The sequence below is a fragment of the Mesocricetus auratus genome, unplaced genomic scaffold (genome assembly GCF_017639785.1).
Source record: "Mesocricetus auratus isolate SY011 unplaced genomic scaffold, BCM_Maur_2.0 Super-Scaffold_6730, whole genome shotgun sequence".
NCBI lineage: Eukaryota > Metazoa > Chordata > Mammalia > Rodentia > Cricetidae > Mesocricetus > Mesocricetus auratus.
The window spans coordinates 89,571,485-89,590,569 of NW_024429184.1; the positions used below are offsets into that span (position 1 = coordinate 89,571,485).

At 39.8% G+C, this 19,085-nt stretch overlaps 1 protein-coding gene across 2 annotated transcripts in view; it reads right to left on the bottom strand.

The window, feature by feature from the left end:
• Positions 1 to 4,486: 4,486 nt before the first annotated feature.
• The window catches only part of Malt1 (MALT1 paracaspase), a 47,026-nt gene continuing 32,427 nt past the window's right edge, over positions 4,487 to 19,085 (bottom strand). For both annotated transcript variants that reach the window (XM_005074658.4, XM_005074657.4), the window contains 7 exons: positions 14,782 to 14,959; positions 13,575 to 13,649; positions 12,853 to 12,980; positions 11,278 to 11,427; positions 9,226 to 9,383; positions 7,914 to 8,039; positions 4,487 to 7,016 (listed from right to left, as the gene is read on the bottom strand). In XM_005074658.4, coding sequence (XP_005074715.1) covers positions 6,576 to 7,016; positions 7,914 to 8,039; positions 9,226 to 9,383; positions 11,278 to 11,427; positions 12,853 to 12,980; positions 13,575 to 13,649; positions 14,782 to 14,959 — 1,256 coding nt within the window. In that variant the 3' untranslated portion in view covers positions 4,487 to 6,575. The remainder of the gene's footprint in view (positions 7,017 to 7,913; positions 8,040 to 9,225; positions 9,384 to 11,277; positions 11,428 to 12,852; positions 12,981 to 13,574; positions 13,650 to 14,781; positions 14,960 to 19,085) is intronic.

Here is a 19,085-nt window from a genome sequence, read left to right on the forward strand (position 1 = left end):
TTAAGTTGCCTTGGTCATGGTGTTTCTTCATAGCAATAGAAAAGTAACTAAGATGTTTTTAATCAGAATAGGCTTCTCACTGAACAGATCATATCAGCGTCACTAATTTAGGCCAGATCCTGTAGATCCTGTAGATCTCTCTCTCTCTCTCTCTCTCTCTCTCTCTCTCTCTCTCTCTCTCTCTCTCTCTCTCTCTCTCTCTCTCTCTCCTTTCCTCCTTTCTTTTTCTTCCTTTCTTTCTTTTGAGGCAGGATTTCTCTGTGTGACCCTGGCTGTCATAGAACTCACTTTGTAGACAAGACTGACCTGGAACTGAGATCTGCCTGTCTCTGCCTCCCAGATGCCAAGATTAAAGGTGTGTGCCACCAAACCTAGCTTACAGACATTTTTCAGGTGACATGTGGTTTTTACCTGAGAGATGGCAAATTATTTTCTTCTTTGAACATTTCAATATTAACAAAAATTTTCTTGGGATGGGGTAATGGCTTGCTTTGTAAAGCACTTGCTGTACAAGCATAAGGAATCAAGTTTGAATGCCCCAGACCCTTGTAAAAAGCCAGGTGTGGTATAATCCCAGTACTGGGTAGGCAGATAGGTGAATTCTCAGGGATCGCTTGTCAGTTAATCTTGCTGAATTGGTGAACCCTAGTTTTAATAAGAGATACTGTCTGTAAGTAGGGGCTGGAGAGATGACTTAGTAGTTAAGAGCATGTAATATTCTTGCAGCAGACCCAAGTTCAATTCCTAGTGTTGTTGGGTGGCTCAAAAATGGATTCAACTCTAGCTCCAGGGGATCTAATACTCTATTCTGGTCTGGGAGGACACCTATATTTATACACACACACACACACACACACACACACACACACACACACACTCACACACACAAAGTAAAGCAGAGTGGGATTGAGGATACCAGCACCAACTTCTGGCTCACACAGACACACATATATGTACACAACACATACATGGGCATGTGCGCATGCACACACAAGAGAGTGAAAGAGAATTTTCATTGAAGACTGAATATTGAGACACTGTTAAAATGTGTTCACAAAGCTGGGGATGGTAGTGCAAGCCTTTAATCCCACCCAGCACTTGGGAGGTAGAGGTAGATGGATTTCTGTGAGTTTGAGGTCAGCCTGGTCTGCATAGGGAGCTCCAGGACAGCCAGGGCTAGAGAGCTCCTTTCTCAAAAAATCAACCCCCCCCAAAAAGAAAAAAGTTATCTGCAGCCTTTTCCTGTTGTGGTTAAAGAACACAAAGACCTAGCACGTGAGATCTCCTAATTAAAGATACTGTTTCTTCTACTGTCAAAAGACGACAATTTCTTGCAGACTTCAAAGGGTTTTTCTTTTGTCTCTTAGACATAAAAAAATCTTTATTTTCTCCTCCATCATCTAGACTACCTGATGTAACACAGCTTTTGCATTGATTTACAGTCACTGCAATACCTTCCCCATCATTTTGTAACAGCAGGAACAGCACTGTGGTCTAGGTTTGAGTCATCCGAGGTATAGAACATCTCAAGTTAGCCCAACAATCAGTTCCTACATCTAGAATTACAAGCCCGCTGAAGGTTAAATGAGACTGAATAGAAAATGCTCATCTCAGCACACAGAAAGTAGTGCTATCTATTGTTCTCAAGCTTAGCGCCTTAATGGAGAATACACACTTGTTATTTTTACTATTTACAATGTTGTTATCTGCCATGCTCAAACCTGATTGAAAAAAAAAGGTGTGTAGATTGAAAAAAAAAAGGTGTGTAGGCAGGACCAGATTTACTTTGGTTTGGTGGTGCTGCGGATCAGACCCAGGGCTTTGGGGGTGCTAGCAAGTACCCACCCCGATTGAGCTAAACCCCCAGCCCAACTTTACCCATATGGTAACATGAATCAGAAACAAACACCTCTGTAATTCATGACATGAAAATATGCATGCCGCACCAGTACTCATATTTGAGTGTTTATGGAAGATAAAAAATGTGTCCTCAGAAGAAATTTATCAAAACTAGGCATCTATATAATTGCATTTATCTATACTTTAAAGTTATATAACAGTTGTTCAGTATATACACATTAGAAAACAATGCAGATAAAACTGTTATGCTGTTCTGGGTTGGTACACAGAATATTTTATATGTTAATAATTGGACATGTTAAATCTGCATTTTTGTTTATACAAAGTGATTTTTGGAGTGAGTAAAATTCAATCGTAACTTATTTAATTAATTAATTTCATTGACTTTTTGTGAGACGTTTCTCTGTCTAGCCCTGGCTGTTCTGGAACTCTCTATGTAGAACAGGTTGGCCTCAGACTAAGAGATGCATCTTCCTCTGCCTCCTGAATGCTGGAATTAAAGGCATGCATCCCTATGTGTGGCTTACTTAAAATTTCCATGTATGGGTGTTTTGCATGCATGTATGTCTGTGCACGCCTAGTGCCTTTGGAGGCCAGAAAAGGACACTGGATCCTGTGGAACTGGAGTTCTAGGCAGTTGTGAGTCAACCTGTGGGTGCTGGGAATTGAACTGGCTCTGAGCCTTCTCTTCAGACTGTGCAACTTATTTTCCATGTACATTGCCAATCTTATGAAAATACTTTACAGACTTTAATAACAAATAATACCCTACCTGGATAAATGGTTTTGAGAACATAAAATCTGACACTTTTGGAAAGACTGGTAGTTTTTAGTTTTGAGATGAATCTCACTCTATTTAGCACAGGCTTCTGAAACTCAACAGTATAGCTCAGGCTGGCCTCCTACTTGTGGCAATCCTGTTTCAGTCTGAATGCTGGATTGTAGGTATGAGCCACACCACTCAGCTAAAACAGTGGCACTTTACAGTTCTGCCAAGTCTATGAAGTACTTTAGGCCCTCTGATGTTAGCCTTTCACCCACGACTTGAGAGAGGAGAGCAGTCATTACCCATGAGAAATGAAGCCTTCATTAGTGAAGCCAAACTTCTTGTCTGGGGCATTCAAGTATTTTCACTGCTACCGTGTTGGAAAAGACAGCACTTACACATCATCCCCATGCTGTAGGTGCATTTTTTGTATCAACAGTTTGTCAATATGAGAAATACATCATGTAGTTGTGGATGTAAAAATTTAAAAAATATTCTTTAGTCAGCTCTGGATAGAACTTACAATATTAAAATATGAATTAAAATCTTGGGGTTAGTTTGAGAAATGGGGCTAAATATACAGTGGAATATATAAATTCTGAAATTAATTTTATGTGTGTGGGTGTTTGCCTGCATGCCTGTGTGAACCCACATTGAGTACCCATATGTGTCTCGTGTTACCATTTGATTCTTCGGAACTGGATTGCAGAGGGTTGTGAGCTGCCATGTGGGTACTTGGGAGTCAAACCCTGATCTTCTGTTTGCTACCAGCTGGCAGGTAAAAGCAATGACAACATGCCAATCAGAGGAAGTTCAAATACCAGGAAACAACTTACAATTTATCAGGCTGTTTAAGAAAAACCCACAAAAATAACAGATACTCAGATTTCATTCTCATGTTAAAATTGTGTGCATGTAGGTATCAATTACCTAAGCTCTCTAGCTATGTGACTTTGAACTTGACAAGAATCTGTGACTTACTGTCAAGGCTACCTGGCTGCTTCATGCTCAAGTCAAAGACTTGAAAGGTCACACACACTTTTAAGATGAAGAGGGAAATGTCCATATGCTGGCTGGTGTTCTGTTAGCTTGGCACAAACTAGTCATTTTGGAAGAGGAACCCCAATTGAGAAAATGCTCCCATCAGATTGGCCTATAGGCCCTGTGGTGCATTTTCTTGATGATTAATATGGGAGGGCCCAGTACACTGCGGGCAGTGCCACCACAGGGCTGTGGTCCCAGTTGCTCTACAAAGGAAGGCTGAGCAAGCCATGGAGAGAAGCCAGCAAGCAGCACTGCTCCATGGCCTCTGCATCAGTGACTGCCCTGTGATGGAGTATAACCTGAGAGTTGTAAGCTGAAATAAATCCTTTCCTTTTGGTTATGGTGGTTAATCACAGCAACGGAACTGCATAGGACGTGAAGGTGTGAGACCTTAAGATGTCAGAAATGCCAGCACCATGCAATGTCTGCCAAGGAAAGCTGCTGGCATTCAACCTATGGCCTTGCTGATTTTCCAATACACATGAATTTCATTTTTCAAGCCCTGGTTAGAAATTCAAGGACAACACTGAACAGAACTGTGAGTGAACAACCTTATGATATTTTACTTATTTTCTTTTCCTTTTTGGGGGGCAACAAAGACTCCTTATATATTTCTGTCTGGTTTGGTACTATGTATTTCAAAGTATTCAACTATGTATCCAACTTTGCAATAACCCTGCCTCAACCTCCTGACAGATAGAATTATAGGAATTATCAGAACCCGGCTTTAGTCCTGCTCTTAAAGGAAGAATTCACTGTTCAATCTATTACCTTTATTTTTTCATGTTGAAGAAGGCCTCCTTTATGCTCAGTTTCTTATCACAAAAGGATGTTAGATTTTATTGACTTTTTTCAACTTATCAGATGGACACTCACATATGATCAGGTATTTGTGACCTCACTGATTTGCTAGACCCATCGCCCAAATCAACACCTGTGGAAGTAATGTGGTCCTGTGCAGATGTATGCAGACCAGTGAAAACTTAAGAGTTATCTAGCACTCATGATTCCAGCTGAGGTCGATTAAGGCAATGCTCTACCTTTTTACTTTAGCTCTTAGTTGATAAAGCATGGGGGTGGAAGACAGGTCAGTATGTTATGCTATGGAGCAAGTTGGACAGGAAGTGAATTCCAACTACCATACCTTAACCTTAGTGTGGCAGCCTCACTGAATACTTCTGAACCTCATCTTCATCTTTGTAAAATCAAATCTAAGTTGGTGTGTACAGTGACTTTCTAGAGCATAACTACTGTGAAAAGTGAAACTTAACTGCACATAAGCCTAATTGATTTTTGGACATTAAACCAACCTTGAGTTCTTGAGTTAAGTTACTTGATAAGGTTTACAATCCTTCTTATATATTGTTAGATTCAGTTTGCTAGTATTTTATTAATGATTTGGTGTTTGTATGTACAATAGACAATGGTTTTCAGTTTTGCTGTGATGCTTTGGGTTTGGGTGAACAATGGGGCATGCTTTCTATTTCAGGTAGAACTTGCAAAGAAAGGTGGTGCTGATTTTAATGTTTGTCAGAACTGAACAGTGATGGTATTTGCTTGTAGGATTGTCTTTGTTGAGACTCTTGTGATTAATAATCTTTGTTACCAGTCATCTTGTTATTTCAAGTTGCTTTTAAGTCTGCTTGTAGTTCAAATCAAAATGATAAGGCCATTATCTTCTGCAGCTTTTTAAGTTAAACAAGGAAGCTCTTTCTCCTTACATACACAAACAATAAGGTGTAAGGTCACAGTCTCCCCTGGAGGTGTGGGTTCGAATCCCACTCCTGATTTCGAATCCCACTCCTGATAAGAAATTGGAGACCAGAACTGAGACTACAGTTTGGCTCTAATGTAAGACAGTTTGCCTCTGTTTTTTCTGTTGGTAAAATGAAGTTAATTAAGCCTGTTGATTGAAAAGATTCTTTCTGGGACTGAAACAATGGCTCAGTGGTTGAGAACACTTGCTTTCCTTTTCTTCTTTTTTTTTCCGAGATTGGGTTTCTCTGTATAGTCTTGGTTGTCCTGGAACTTGCTCTGTAGACCAGGCTGCCTCAACTCACAGAGATCACCTGCCTCTGCCTCCTGAGTGCAGGGATTAAAGGCGTGTGTTGAGCACTTGCTATTCTTGCAAGGGACACAGATTTAGTTCACAGCACTCACAGTGAGTGGTTCACACCTGTCTGTAATTCTAGTTCTGGGGATCTGACGCCCTCTTCTATGGACACTGTACACATTCAGGCCCACACACATGCACATATAATAAAGTGACTCTGCAAAAGAGAAACGGTTCTTTTTTGGTGTCAACAATTTAACTCTATAGTAATGCCATTCTTATTGCTTTTCTGAGTGGTCGAAATGAAAATGTCTGGTACATATATTTACATATACACTCTAATAATTCATTTTTCCTCCAGTAATGATGATCAAGCCCAGGTCCTTTAACATATTAGCTGAGCATTGTACCATTGAACTATATTCACAGGCCCCACACTTCACTCTTAAAGAACAAATTAATTCACAAAGTCTTAAAATGAGAAAAAAGCAAGAGAGATAGTCTGGTTAAATAATGTAATTCTTTTTCTTTTCTTTTTTTTGTTTTTCAAGACAGGGTTTCTGTGTACTTCTAGCTGTCCTGGAACTCACTTTGTAGACCAGGCTGGCCTCAAACTCAGAGATCCACCTGTCTCTGCCTCTGAACTGCTGTGATTAAAAGTGTGTGCCACCACCTCTCAGCTTAAATACTATAATTCTAATACCTCACACTCCTGAGAGCCTGCTATAAAAACAGTTGTTGTCAGTTTTCTCTCTATACATATACATTTGTCTATTCACCACACCTCCCTTTATGTAAGTGCTATTTCATGTGAAAGTACTGTAGTTATTCTAATTTTCAAAAACATGAAGGTCAGTTTTCAGAAATCATAAGCCTGTCAGAAAAACCGAATGGCATTTCATCAGTTGTCTCTACCGGCACATTACTTCTACCAAACTGGCAGGAGTAATGGTGGGTGGGATAGCTTGAAATAAATGCATGTGGAGTCCGGCTGCAATGACACCTGTCTGGTGGCATACCACTGTCTGAATTACCAAGATGTGAATGGTACACATCCTGGAACGAGTCCTGAGATGAAGGAAAATGCCCCACTCCCCCTGAGGTAGGCGTGGAGCTGTGATAAGGCTCATCAGGCAGACCACAAGCCTGAAAGCAAGTCTTTCTGCCCAATCCTCGATGCATGTCTAACTTGGCAATAAGAGGCTTCCCAACATTCACTTCCTGCTTCTCCTCCACAGTGTCTTCCAGTCCTGAATACTGATAGGATAAACATACCGTGAAGATCAGATGTTCCTAAAAATGAAAAGAGTTTATCATGTTTATTAACTGTGGAAACCTTAAAGTACCACTCCCTACCCACAACAAAGTCCCACTCGGCTCTCTCTCTGACGTTCCTTTCCAACACCCCTAAAGCAAATAAGCGGGCTGTATCATTCAATACTTATCTGTTTAAAAGAATTCTAGTTCTTACTAAAGTAAGTTATAAATCAGAGATTTCCCATTTCTGATTGACGCACTGTGAAAGGCATTTCTCAAGCAGTGAGGCACTGGACTCTCATCCTTCCCCCAAACCAGAAACAGGGGCCTGTAATGTGAAAATCATTTACAAGGACATTCAAAGCCTAAGCTGCTTTAGCAAAAAACTAGATAGTAACTCAGTCAGATAATGGGAGGATAGTTGAAGCAGACTAGATATGAATAAATAAAAATAGTCTGTTGTCCTCTTAACAAGTGTCCATTCCTTTACCTAATTTTTACTACATTATAATCATGTAGCTAAGAAAAAAATACAAATTTTTTTTGCAAGGATATGCTTATGTTAGAAAGCTGAACTGTACAGAGGCAGTTTATCATTTGTCACTCAACAAGAAATGGAATAAAAAGCAATTCCAACTTTAATTTGCTGTGTGTTTTGTAGAAAGTCACAACGAAGAAATTATGACTTAAAAATATATCACATATCCACCATGTGCCTAACTTCTCAACAGCATAGAAGACATAAATAAGTCCCTAGGCCAGTATCATGGACAAAATTTAATGACAAAAGTATCACTGAGAAGACCCACAGTAGATTGGCTATTGTTGCTCCAATTTAATACCCAAATGAAGCAGCTCATCTATAGATTATGCCACAATCAGTTTTGGTCCACAGCTTTTTCATTAGTTGCTATAAACAGGAAAAGTAGTAACCTTCAGTTTTTGTAGTGAACTGAGTCTAGTATAGAGGCAATGCTTGGGGAGCTCTTTTGATACTAAATAGCTTCCAGTTTCTTCGGGAGTCCCCTTATTTGCATGTTTTGGATCAATATCTAGGTCCTATAAAAAAACACAAATCAGTGAACATCAATGATGCAATCAATGCAATTTATAACATTGTCTATAACATAAAGTATCTCCATAGAGACAGTTTTCTCATGAGCAATGGCTCGAACAGGTAATCTCTTATCCAGGACTAAAGAGACATAAAAGTGATCTAAGTTCACAAGTTGCTATTCGTATGTATGCTTGGGTGAGTATATATTATCACATGCATGAGGGTACCTGTGGAGGCCAGAGGACGTTGGATACACTGGAATTGGAGTCATAGGTGGTTGTGAGTAGGCTAATATGGGTGCTGAACCCTGGTCCTCTACAAGAGCACTAAGTGCCCATAACCTTTGAGCCATCTCTCCAGTTCCAGAAGTAAAATTCATGTTGTAATAAAAACTTAGACTGTACTAAAGCTTTTAAAATAAAGTTACTCAGGAGGGTGGTGGTGGCGCATACCTTTAATCCCAGCACTGGGAGGCAGAGACAAGTAGAACAAAGTGAGTTCTAGGACGCCTAGGGCTACTCAGAGAAACCTTGTCTTGAAAAACCAAAAATAAACTTATGAACAAGTCATAAGTAATTAAGTAATTAAGGTTACTCATGACATTCATACACACACACACCTTGTACATATACTATTTCATTCTTCTCACAGTTAAAATTCTATTTGAAGATACTGCAGACATCCTTCTTGAGTGCACTTTAGACACTTCTGAATTTGACACACTTAAGGTATTGTGGCAATTATTAAACACTATGGTAAGTGTTATACACAAGTAAGCACACATATAAGCACTTCCTTTACACTTACTGAATTTTGTGGTTTTAAAAGTTTATTATTTGGGGGCTGGAGAGATGGCTCAGTGGCTAAGAGCACTGACTGCTCTTCCAGAAGACCTGGGTTCATTTCTCAGTACCCACATGGCAGCTTGAATTACAGGGACCTGACACCCTCACACAGAGATACAAGCAGGCAAAATACCAATGCATATGAAGTTAAATAAATAAATAATTTAAAAAGTTTATTATTTAAGTGACTTCTTGTTTCTTTTGGTCCTGGGGCTGGAACACAGGACCCTACTCATGTAAGACAAGTACTCTATCCCTAACGTACACCCTCATGTTAAAGTTCCATCTTTAATAATAAATGAGAACATGCCAGTCTATTTTAAGTAAAAGAAATGAGACTTACCAGTGGGAAATCAGTAACATAGGCATCACACATTATTATCTCAGGTGGTTTGTGGACTATGCTTGTGTAGATTATCATGACATTTGAGAACTCTGCGGCAAATCCTAATTGAATATGTACACCACATTGAAATTGAAGGCACATACTCTCTGGAAGTTCTGGAAAAGAACGTTAAAAAGCATATAATAATATCATTTAAAGACTGCTTGGTAAATTTTCTGATGGTTAGCAAATACCCACATGGGGCAGTATATGGTTAGATCATTTGCTTAAAAATATTATGTAATGTTACTGCTGAAATGTATACACACAATTAGACCAAAAGCCAACCTTTTGCCATCGACATATATGGTTTTTCCAGTGGGAATAAAATATACATAGATTTTTATTGATGATTCAGTCTTTACAGCAAGACTTGCATGTGTGGCGTGATGTTGTATGAAGGATAAAGCCTGGGGTTTTGTGCATTTTAGGTAAGCACTCTACTATTAATCTAAGACCTCTTACCCAAACAAGAATTTTTACAAAATATATTTCACCAAGTGGCTATGATAATTTGTTAACTAGTCATTCAGCTACTCCTGAATATCTACAGTATTTTTAGTCTTAATATTTTTCTTTTCTTTTTTTCAAGACAGGGTTTCTTTGCATAGCCTTGGCTGTACTGGAACTAGCTTTGTAGACCAGACTGGCCTTGAACTCAGAGAGATCCGCCTGCTTCTGCCTCCTGAGTGCTGGGATTAAAAGTGTATACCATCACCACCCAGTGTTGTTCTTGTGTGTGTGTGTGTGTGTGTGTTTTATATATATATATATGTGTGTGTGTGTGTGTATATATGGAAAAGACATTCAATTTTAGTTATTTGTGCAATTATCTAGAATATGATATATTTATAGCACTTTACCCTTAATGTGCTCTTAACATGTTAATTTGCCAAAAATAAGACTTAAGAGAATGAAGTATTATAAAGACTTTTTTAAAAACAGAAGTTCAAGAAATATATTGTTTTTCAATTTTTTTTATGATAAAAGGCTCAGAGTAGATACCTGGGGAATGCCATAGAAAATCCTTTCCTTCAGGCAATAATTTAAGCTTATTTTTTACTATACCATTTAAACTGGAAGGTCATCAAGGTACAGATATGATTTTTCTCTTCATCTTCTTTTTCTTGCCTTTGCCACTTCACGCATCAATTAAGTGTCATAAACAGCATGATAGTAACAGTCATGAGCTGTGTTGTCTGCTATGTGAACTTAGCCTATGAGATAAGGGCTGTTTCTTAATTCTAGACAAGCTGAGCACATGGTAGAATCCAGGCCCCTCCTGACTCCTGACAGTCACATTTCAAGTCACACTGTGGAGGAGCCAAAGGCTTGTCTGCATCCCACATAAATAAAAATTTAACTCACTTTTAGAACAGAAGAATTAAACATGTGATTAACTTTTGGAGTTCTAGGCCAGCATAAGCTACATAATGATGCCTTTCTCAAAAGACCAAAAACAAACAAACAAATAAATTTGTTTTAGCTAATAGTAAAATACTAAATTAAATAGTTTGTTATTTCTAGCATAAACCAGTGCAGTATATACAACTGAAAGATTAGTTCTGGACTTGCTTACTAGGTGAACACATGTCCTTTTGAGGCAGCATCTTGTCATGTATTTAGACTAACCATGAACTCATGCTCTTCCTGCCTCAGCCTTCCAAGTGCTAGAATTACAGGCACACACCACTATATCTGCCACCCACCCCACCTCAATTTCACTGTAAAACTCGGGAGAAAACTGCTTAGTCAGAATAAAAAAAGACTTATGATTTTAAAAATAAGTTTATACCTGGACATGGTGGCACACACCTTTAATCTCAGCACCCAGGAAACAGAAGTAAGTGGATCTTTTTGAGTTTGAGGCCAGCCTGGTTTACATAGTGAGTTCCAGGCCTGACAGGACTACAGTGAGACCCAGTCTCAAAAAGCAAATCAAATAAACAAACAAACAAAATAAAAGTAAGTTTCTGATGGAAGCCACACAGGAGACAGACTTCAGCATACCATGAGCCTTGGCCCACTGTAGATTCCGCACTAGAGACTCTGCAGAGCAAGCTGTCCCCTGGATTGGATCAGTAAGTGCTCTCTTTTCAGACAAGCTGCTTCGGATCTCTAGCGCTTGCTTGCCTTTGGTAAGGTGGCATTTACCCATATCTGAAAGACAAGAAGGTAAGCACTTTCTAAAGACTGGGTCTTTTGTTGTATCTAAAATATTCAGGCCTGGCATGGTGGTGCACACCTTTAATCTTGGCACTCTGGAGGCAGAGGCAGGAGGATCTCTGTGATTCAAGGCCAGCCTGGTCTATGTTGCCAGCTCCAGGATAGCCAGACAGTATAGATAAACCATGTCTAAAAAAATAACAAAATAAAACCAAACAAATTTAGGTTAAGCATGTCCTAATAAGTCAGGCTTTTTTTCTCAATATCATCTGTTAACGAATGTTTACTCAGTACCTACTAGGTACCAAGCATAGTTCAAAGCAGTTTAAAGCAGTGAGCAAACACATAAAAATATAGTCCTAAAAGCATGTTTCCTAATTATTACTTTCTTGACATAGGGTCTCATGTTGTATGTGCTGACCTCAAACTTACTCTCTCTGTAGCTGAGTCTGAACATGAACTGATGTACCACAACTGTTATTTATTTGTTTATATTTTTAGGGGAGAATTAGAATGCAGTCCCCTTTTTAAGAGAGATGCCATGCTAACTTTATGTCTGTAGTCTGCAGAGAATCACTTTCAGTAGAAAGTCAAATGACAACATATGCATGAGAAAATTTAAAATTAAATGTCACATTTTCTTCAATTATTTCTTTTTTAAACAAGAAGTAACATATATGTATATGTATATGTATGTATGCATTTTTCCCCCCAAGACAGGGTTTCTCTGTGTAGCCCTGGAAATAGCTCTATAGACGAGGCTAGCCTCAAACTCACAAAAAATGTGTCTGCCTCCCAAGTGCTGGGATTAAAGGTGTGCACCACCACCACCACCACCACCACCAGCCTACTTTTGCATATTATACTATGAATAGTAAAATTAACATAGGCATGATGGTTTCCTCCTGTAACCTCAAGTCAAAGATAGATCAGTATGTTGGGAATTACACAGGACAATCAAGGACTACATGTTAAAGATTCTTACAGGTAAATTCTTATTAGCTAAAAAGGAAAGATATACAAAGAACTTCAAAAAAAGAGGATAAAAAAGAAACAGGAAGACTTAACCAAATAAAAAAAACCTGGATGGCTAACAATAGTGAAAAATTCAGGTAAGCTGTAGGGGAAGATGCTTTGCTTGGCAGAGACTGCTCAGTGCACTTTTATCTTTCCTAACAACTGGACTGGGCAGCAGCAAGGCATCAGGCTGACACAAGGCAGAGCTTTGAGGACCGAATTCCATCTCAGCACTGCACCTGCCATTCACTGAGACAACAAGGAAAGAGAAGGACTGAGTAGCAGTGGCGTTGCTCAACATTAAGCCACTTTCCTACAGCACATGGTAATTTCAAACCTGCACAGTGGGTTTCTCTTCACTGCTGGGCTTTCCTGAGTGGATTGGTCTTTTTAAAATTTTACCTTCTGCAACTTCATCCAGTAACACAGTTATTTTCTTGTCTTCTAATAATCTATCTTTTAAAAATTTCATAAAAATCCCATTCGCCAATCCGGAATGCTGGATTTCAAAAGCCTCTGCTCCTTGGCACCTTAGAAACACCAAGAGAAAAAGGTGAACTTAGCCAGGCCCACAGAACAACAAAACTGCATGTTCACTGACAAAACTAAACACACAACAGATGCCAAAGGCAGAGTGGTGGTGCCAGAGGCTGGGAAGGGGGTGGGAGGGAGATGCTGGCCAGGGCAAAATGCTTCTTTCTCTCAGACAGGGGAAGTAAACGGGCATGAAAGTAACTGGAATACCAATGGGCTTCATACGACCATTCCATGCTGTGCATATTGTAGCACCCTGTACCCCACAAATGTATCTGCTCATAATTTGTCACTATTCGAGAAAAGAAACAGCCAGTGTTTGCTAGTGGGGTATCCATACCTACAGAAAAGCTCCCCTCTTTCATCTGCCTTTCAGTGGCTTCCCAACTAGGACTGAGCTTGAGGCGAAAGTGAAGGTTCTGCTGCCCAGTGAGAAGGCACAGAGACCGAAGCGCACAGCGGAAGCTTTCTATCGGGCACATCAAGAAGGCAAATTTATGCCTGGATGCCCATGGATATTTGTGTCTCTAATTGACAATCAGAACAAAGACATACAAGAATAAAGAAAACTGAATATAAAGTTTTCTTACGTGGCATATCCAAACACAATATTGGCAGTGACTTTCAGTGCATCCAAGATTGGAATGGTATCATCATAGTCATTTCTATTTATATGCATGGGAAGGAGAAAAGGACAGATACAAGTATGAGAAATTACAGTATTTGTCAATGAAAAATACACTACTTTAGTACACATAAAATGATAGATTCAAATTCTTTTACTTAGACAGCTACATACAAACCAAGAACAACCCAGGCTCCCACATTATGAAGATAGCAAATAGTCATCACATCTTTTGCTGTTTCTTTCTTTTTTTGCTAGGATCTTACTGTGTAGTGTGCGCTAGTCTCAAACTCAAGATCCTCCCACTCTCAGTCTCCTGATCACTAGAACACTGCTATACCTGACTTTTAGTTTTTGGTCTCACTATGCAGCCCTGGCTGGCCTGGAACTTGCTACGTAGACCAGGCTGGCTTTGAACTCACAAAGATCCACATGCTTCTGCCTCCTGAGTTCTGCAATTAAAGTCAGTTCACACCTGTTTTTTTTTTTTTGTTAGCTTTAGAAATGAAGTTGTGTCTGAACTCCCTCATTGAATTCTGACTCATAAGCAAAAAGATTGGAGAGGAATAATCATTGGTTCTGATCCACAGGGAACACAAAGGCAGACAAACAGATTTAAGACTTCCAAAATCAGTCGGGCGGTGGTGGCGCACACCTTTAATCCCAGCACTCAGGAGGCAGAGGCAGGGGGATCTCTGTGAGTTCGAGCCCAGCCTCGTCTACAAGAGCTGGTTCCAGGACAGCCTCCAATGCCACAGAGAAACCATGTCTCGAAAAACAAAAACAACAACAACAAAAGGCTTCCAAAATCTACTCAACTATACTTTCCACATTTTTTACAAGACAGACTGGTGACTACCTAGTCTAAATCCACAGGTGTGATTGTTAATTGCTGGAGAATAATTTCAGTGACTACTAGTAACATATATACACATTCTAGAGAGCCGATACTTTGTGGTACAAGTATATAGCTTGTACCTTTTAGTCCCTTCTACAGTAAACAGAAAATAAGTTAAAAGAATTAGATACCCATAATGAAAATATATTAAGTCTGCTTTCAGAAATATACAATTCCAACTGGTTCTTAGCACTTTATGGAATTGCCTTAGGTTGAATTTGTTAAGGTTGACAATTGATTCCAACAACAGCTTTATAGATATCAGAAATTTTACCTTTTCCGACACATATCCAACAGGAACACATTGAGTCCGGTTTCCTTTTCTTGCATCAATTTCAGTATGTTTTGTACGCACAGGCAATTTTCAGACCTATATGGATTTGGAGCATCAACAGGGACCATAAAACTGTTCCCAAAGTTTTCATAACCATGCCCTGCATAATATAACAACCCTAAGGGCAGGGAAAGAAGAGATGTCAACTCTAAATGCATTTCAACATTTACAGATACACTGTAAAAATGACTTATCTTCTTCAGGCTGATGGAAGTATATCTAAGAAACACTCAATTACAGACACAATCAATAATCAAAAGTTGATCTGAACTTTGTTATTTTGGACATGGTCTTCTGTAACATGAAAAATAAAAGACCCAGAGACAGATATTAGGGTTCAAGCTTCAAGCTGAAGACCCAAAAAAGCAGAGCAGCCAAGCACTAGTTCTTACCACTACCTCAGGCTGAAAGGGGTGATCCTGTCTCCACGAGCTCTCACCAAACCTCAGATTGCTGCCTCTCCTTAGCGTGGCTGGAGAGAATGAATGCCTTTCTATTCTTAATGTGGTTGGAGAATGAATACCAACTCTGAGACCCTGTTTCTGTCTTAAATACTTCTCATGAGTCCTGGGATTAAATGTGTGAGCTCTGTTTCTCTTTTAGACTGATTCAATCTTGTATAGCCCTGGGCAGTCTTGAACTCAGAGAGATCCATCTGCCTTTGTCTCCTGAGTCCTGGTACTAAAGGTGTGTGCCACCACTGCCTGGCTTCTATGGCTATCTTGTATGGCTGCTGGGATTCAAGGTGTGTATCACCACAACCTGACCTCTATAGCTTGTGGCTGACTTTGCCTTCTGAATCATCAGGCAAGCTTTAATAAATCATAAATAATATATCACCAGTTTTTATTTAAACTTCATATTTTATAACACCACCAAGATACTGTAGGAAATATATTGTAATTTATAGAAGTAAGATCCAGTTAATAGTATACTATGAAGTAGAAAAAGGTAGTGAGGACTTCTTTCCTGATTTGTCCCCTCATGAGGCTAGGATGCAGGAAAGAACCTTGGTAAATATTTAACAGTTTACTAAGCAAACACAATTCAAGATGTTTAACATCATTTACCACTAACAAATCTAAACTGCAATAAGATACCATTTTACTCGTACTAGCTGCAATCCAAGACAGGCAATAAGAAGGATGAGGAGAAATTGGGAAGCTCATTCACTTGTTGTGGTAATATAATATGGCATATAGGAATTTTGCAAAGAGTCTACATCTTCTCAAAAAATTAAACACAGAATTACCGTATGTCCAGCAATCCTACTGCTGGGTGTACACGTAAAAGAACTAAAACTTGTGTCCATACAAAACTGTATTAAAAACACTTATAAAGCATTATTCATATTACCCTCAAAATGAAAATAATTTAATAACCATGTGATTACATAAGCAAAAATGGCATATTCATATAATGAAATATTATCCAATCTCAAAAATAAAAGTTCTGATAACATGCTATAAACTAAGTACATGCTCAATTAAAGAAATCAAATGGAAAAGGTTATATGCACAGGGTTCCATTAAAAAATCTATTTTAAATTATGTGGATGTATGTCTGAATGTACAGTTAGTCTTTTGTCAATCTGACACACAAGCTAGGGTCATTTGGAAGGAGGGGATCTTAATTTAGGAAATATCTTCACTGTAAGATTGGCCTTCAGGCAATCTGTGGGATATATTTTTTAAAAATTAATAACTGACACGGGTGGGCCCAGCCCACTGTGGGTGGTGGCACCCCCTAGGTACCCTAGTCCTGAGTTATATAAAAAAAGCAAACTGAGCAAGCTATGGGGGACAAGTCATGAAACAGTGATCCTCCATGGCTTCTACTTTAGTTCTTACTTCTGGGTTCCTAGCTAGAGTTCATGCCTTGACTTCCTTTCATGATGTACTGTGATCAGAACACATAAGCCAAAGATAAACCCTTCCTTTTTCAATTTGCTTTTGATCACAGCAATAACAAGTAAGCCAAGACAGCGGTGTGTGCATGCGTGTGAATGCTAGAATCCATGGAGTCAAGAAGAGGGCATTAGATCCCCTGGAGCTGGAGACACAGCCACTTGTGAGCAGTCTATTATGAGTGCTGGGAACTGAACTTGGTCCTCTGTAAGAGCTTTAAGTCTTAACTGCTGAGCCATCATCTCTCTATCCCCTGTGGTTCCAATTATATGAAATATCTAGAATTGGCAAATTCCTAAGACAGAAGGTATATTTATAGTGGTCAAAGGCTAGGTTAAAGATACATATAAGTAGGCATGGTTCTCCTTTTTCTAGTAATGAAAATGAAGTCAGGCACATGATCCATGCACTTTGGGAATATCCTGAGTCAGTCACTAAATTATACTTTTAAAGAATACAAGTTGTATTTTTTAGCAAGTGTTCAAGATGTAACAATTTTTCACCAGACTTGTCTAGAGCAAGACAACCTTTTCTTTCTTTGATGCATAGTCTCTCCATAGCCCTGGTTTGCCTTGAACTCACAGAAATCTATCTACTTCTGCCTACCAAGTGCTAGGATTAAAGATGTGTACCACCATGTTCAGCTAAGACAAATTTATTTTTAAGCTCCATACTTTGACTCTTTTATCTCATTAAATCTTAACCCACGTCAAGAGTTATCTTGAATTCAGATTCCTGAGCAAGTTTTATCAACTAGTATTATAGTTTCCTGACATTGTAACATATACCTTGAAATGCTGCAGCAACTTTTTAAAAATTACTAGTATTTCAACAATTTTAAAGATTTATTTTTATTTTTGGATGTGTGCAGGTACCCATGGAGGCCACATGAAGGTATTGGATCCCCTGAAGCTGGAGTTAGAGGAAGTCATGAGCTACCTAACAGGGCTGGGAACCAAAGTCAGGTCCTCTGAAAGAGCAAGACTCGCTTTTAACTGCCGAACCATGTCTCCAGCCCCAGTAGCACTCACTTTCTGGCACTTAATCACAGACTGGCTTTGGAAACATTGTATCCCCAGGTAGGCAGAAGGCAGCCACTAGCCTTCCCAGCACCTCATGCCCTGGGCTGACAGGCGCCTCTGTGATGAACAGGTAAGTGGTGGAGAGAAGAAGAAACAGAGTGGATTGTCCATTGTGGGGAGAAGTGGAACAGAAGACACAAAGGCAGTGAGAAACAGTGGCTTACACTACCACCTGGGGCCAAATGACACCAGGTCTGACCTGGATGTCTGGGTCCATCACTCTAATGCAGCCTGAGTCTGCGTTGATGTCCATGGCCCATTTTACCACCAGGGGCCATGGGAATGCTGGCCCCAGTGGCCTGGGCACTGGACCCACCCATCACCAGTCACAGGTCACCTCAGTGGAAGAGCTGCCTCTCTCCATTCTGGGAAAACTGGCCCCAGTGGTGTGCACACAGGAGAGATGATCCTTGATAGCCCTGAGAGAACTGTCCCTCGTCAGCTTCCCACAATGGAGAATTGGCTCCATACACGGTGAGCTGGCCCTGCCCCTCACCGTGTTCGTGGGAGAGCTGGACCCAATGGTTTGGGCCCAGGAGAGCTAGCTCTCATCCTTGTCCCAGTGGAGGCCTCGACTGACCAACTCAGCTGTGACCCAGGCCCATATCCAGGGCTTTGAGTTTGCCCACCCCAACATCTACCCATCTATGACCTGCTGGAGCACATGAAGGGACTGGTCCTGTAGAACCATAGCTGCATGATCTCCATAACTCAGGATAGCAACAAGATATCAAAGAGGAGCTTCTTGGTGAGGATACAGTATTGATGGCTTACCAGAAGCCAGAGGCCTTGAATCAGATCAACAACCCCACTGCAATGAACATTTGCAAGAAAAGCTGTTTGGGGAAAAGGTATCCTGCATGACACAGCAAAACTCTCAAGGCCCCTACGACCAAAGAACATATGCTAGAGAGGTGGGAAAGGTGGAAGAGTGAGGAGCTTTTCTTTTTCTTCTTTGGGGGGAGGAGGGAGGGTAGACATGGGGACCGGGAAATGAGTGGGATTGGGGTGCATGATGGGAAATTCTCCCTCCCAAAAAAGAAAGAAAACATTGTAAATAGTCTTATGTATACTTAGGTTTTTGGCTAGAATATGCTCATAGTATATTTACCTTTGTATAACATTTTCATAGTGTTCAAATATTTTCATATACATAACCTTTTAGTTCAGATAACACAGTTTATAAACTATATCTACCTCTATATATTTTGGGTTATTGAGGCAGGGTATCATTTTGTAGTTTGGCTGGCCTGGA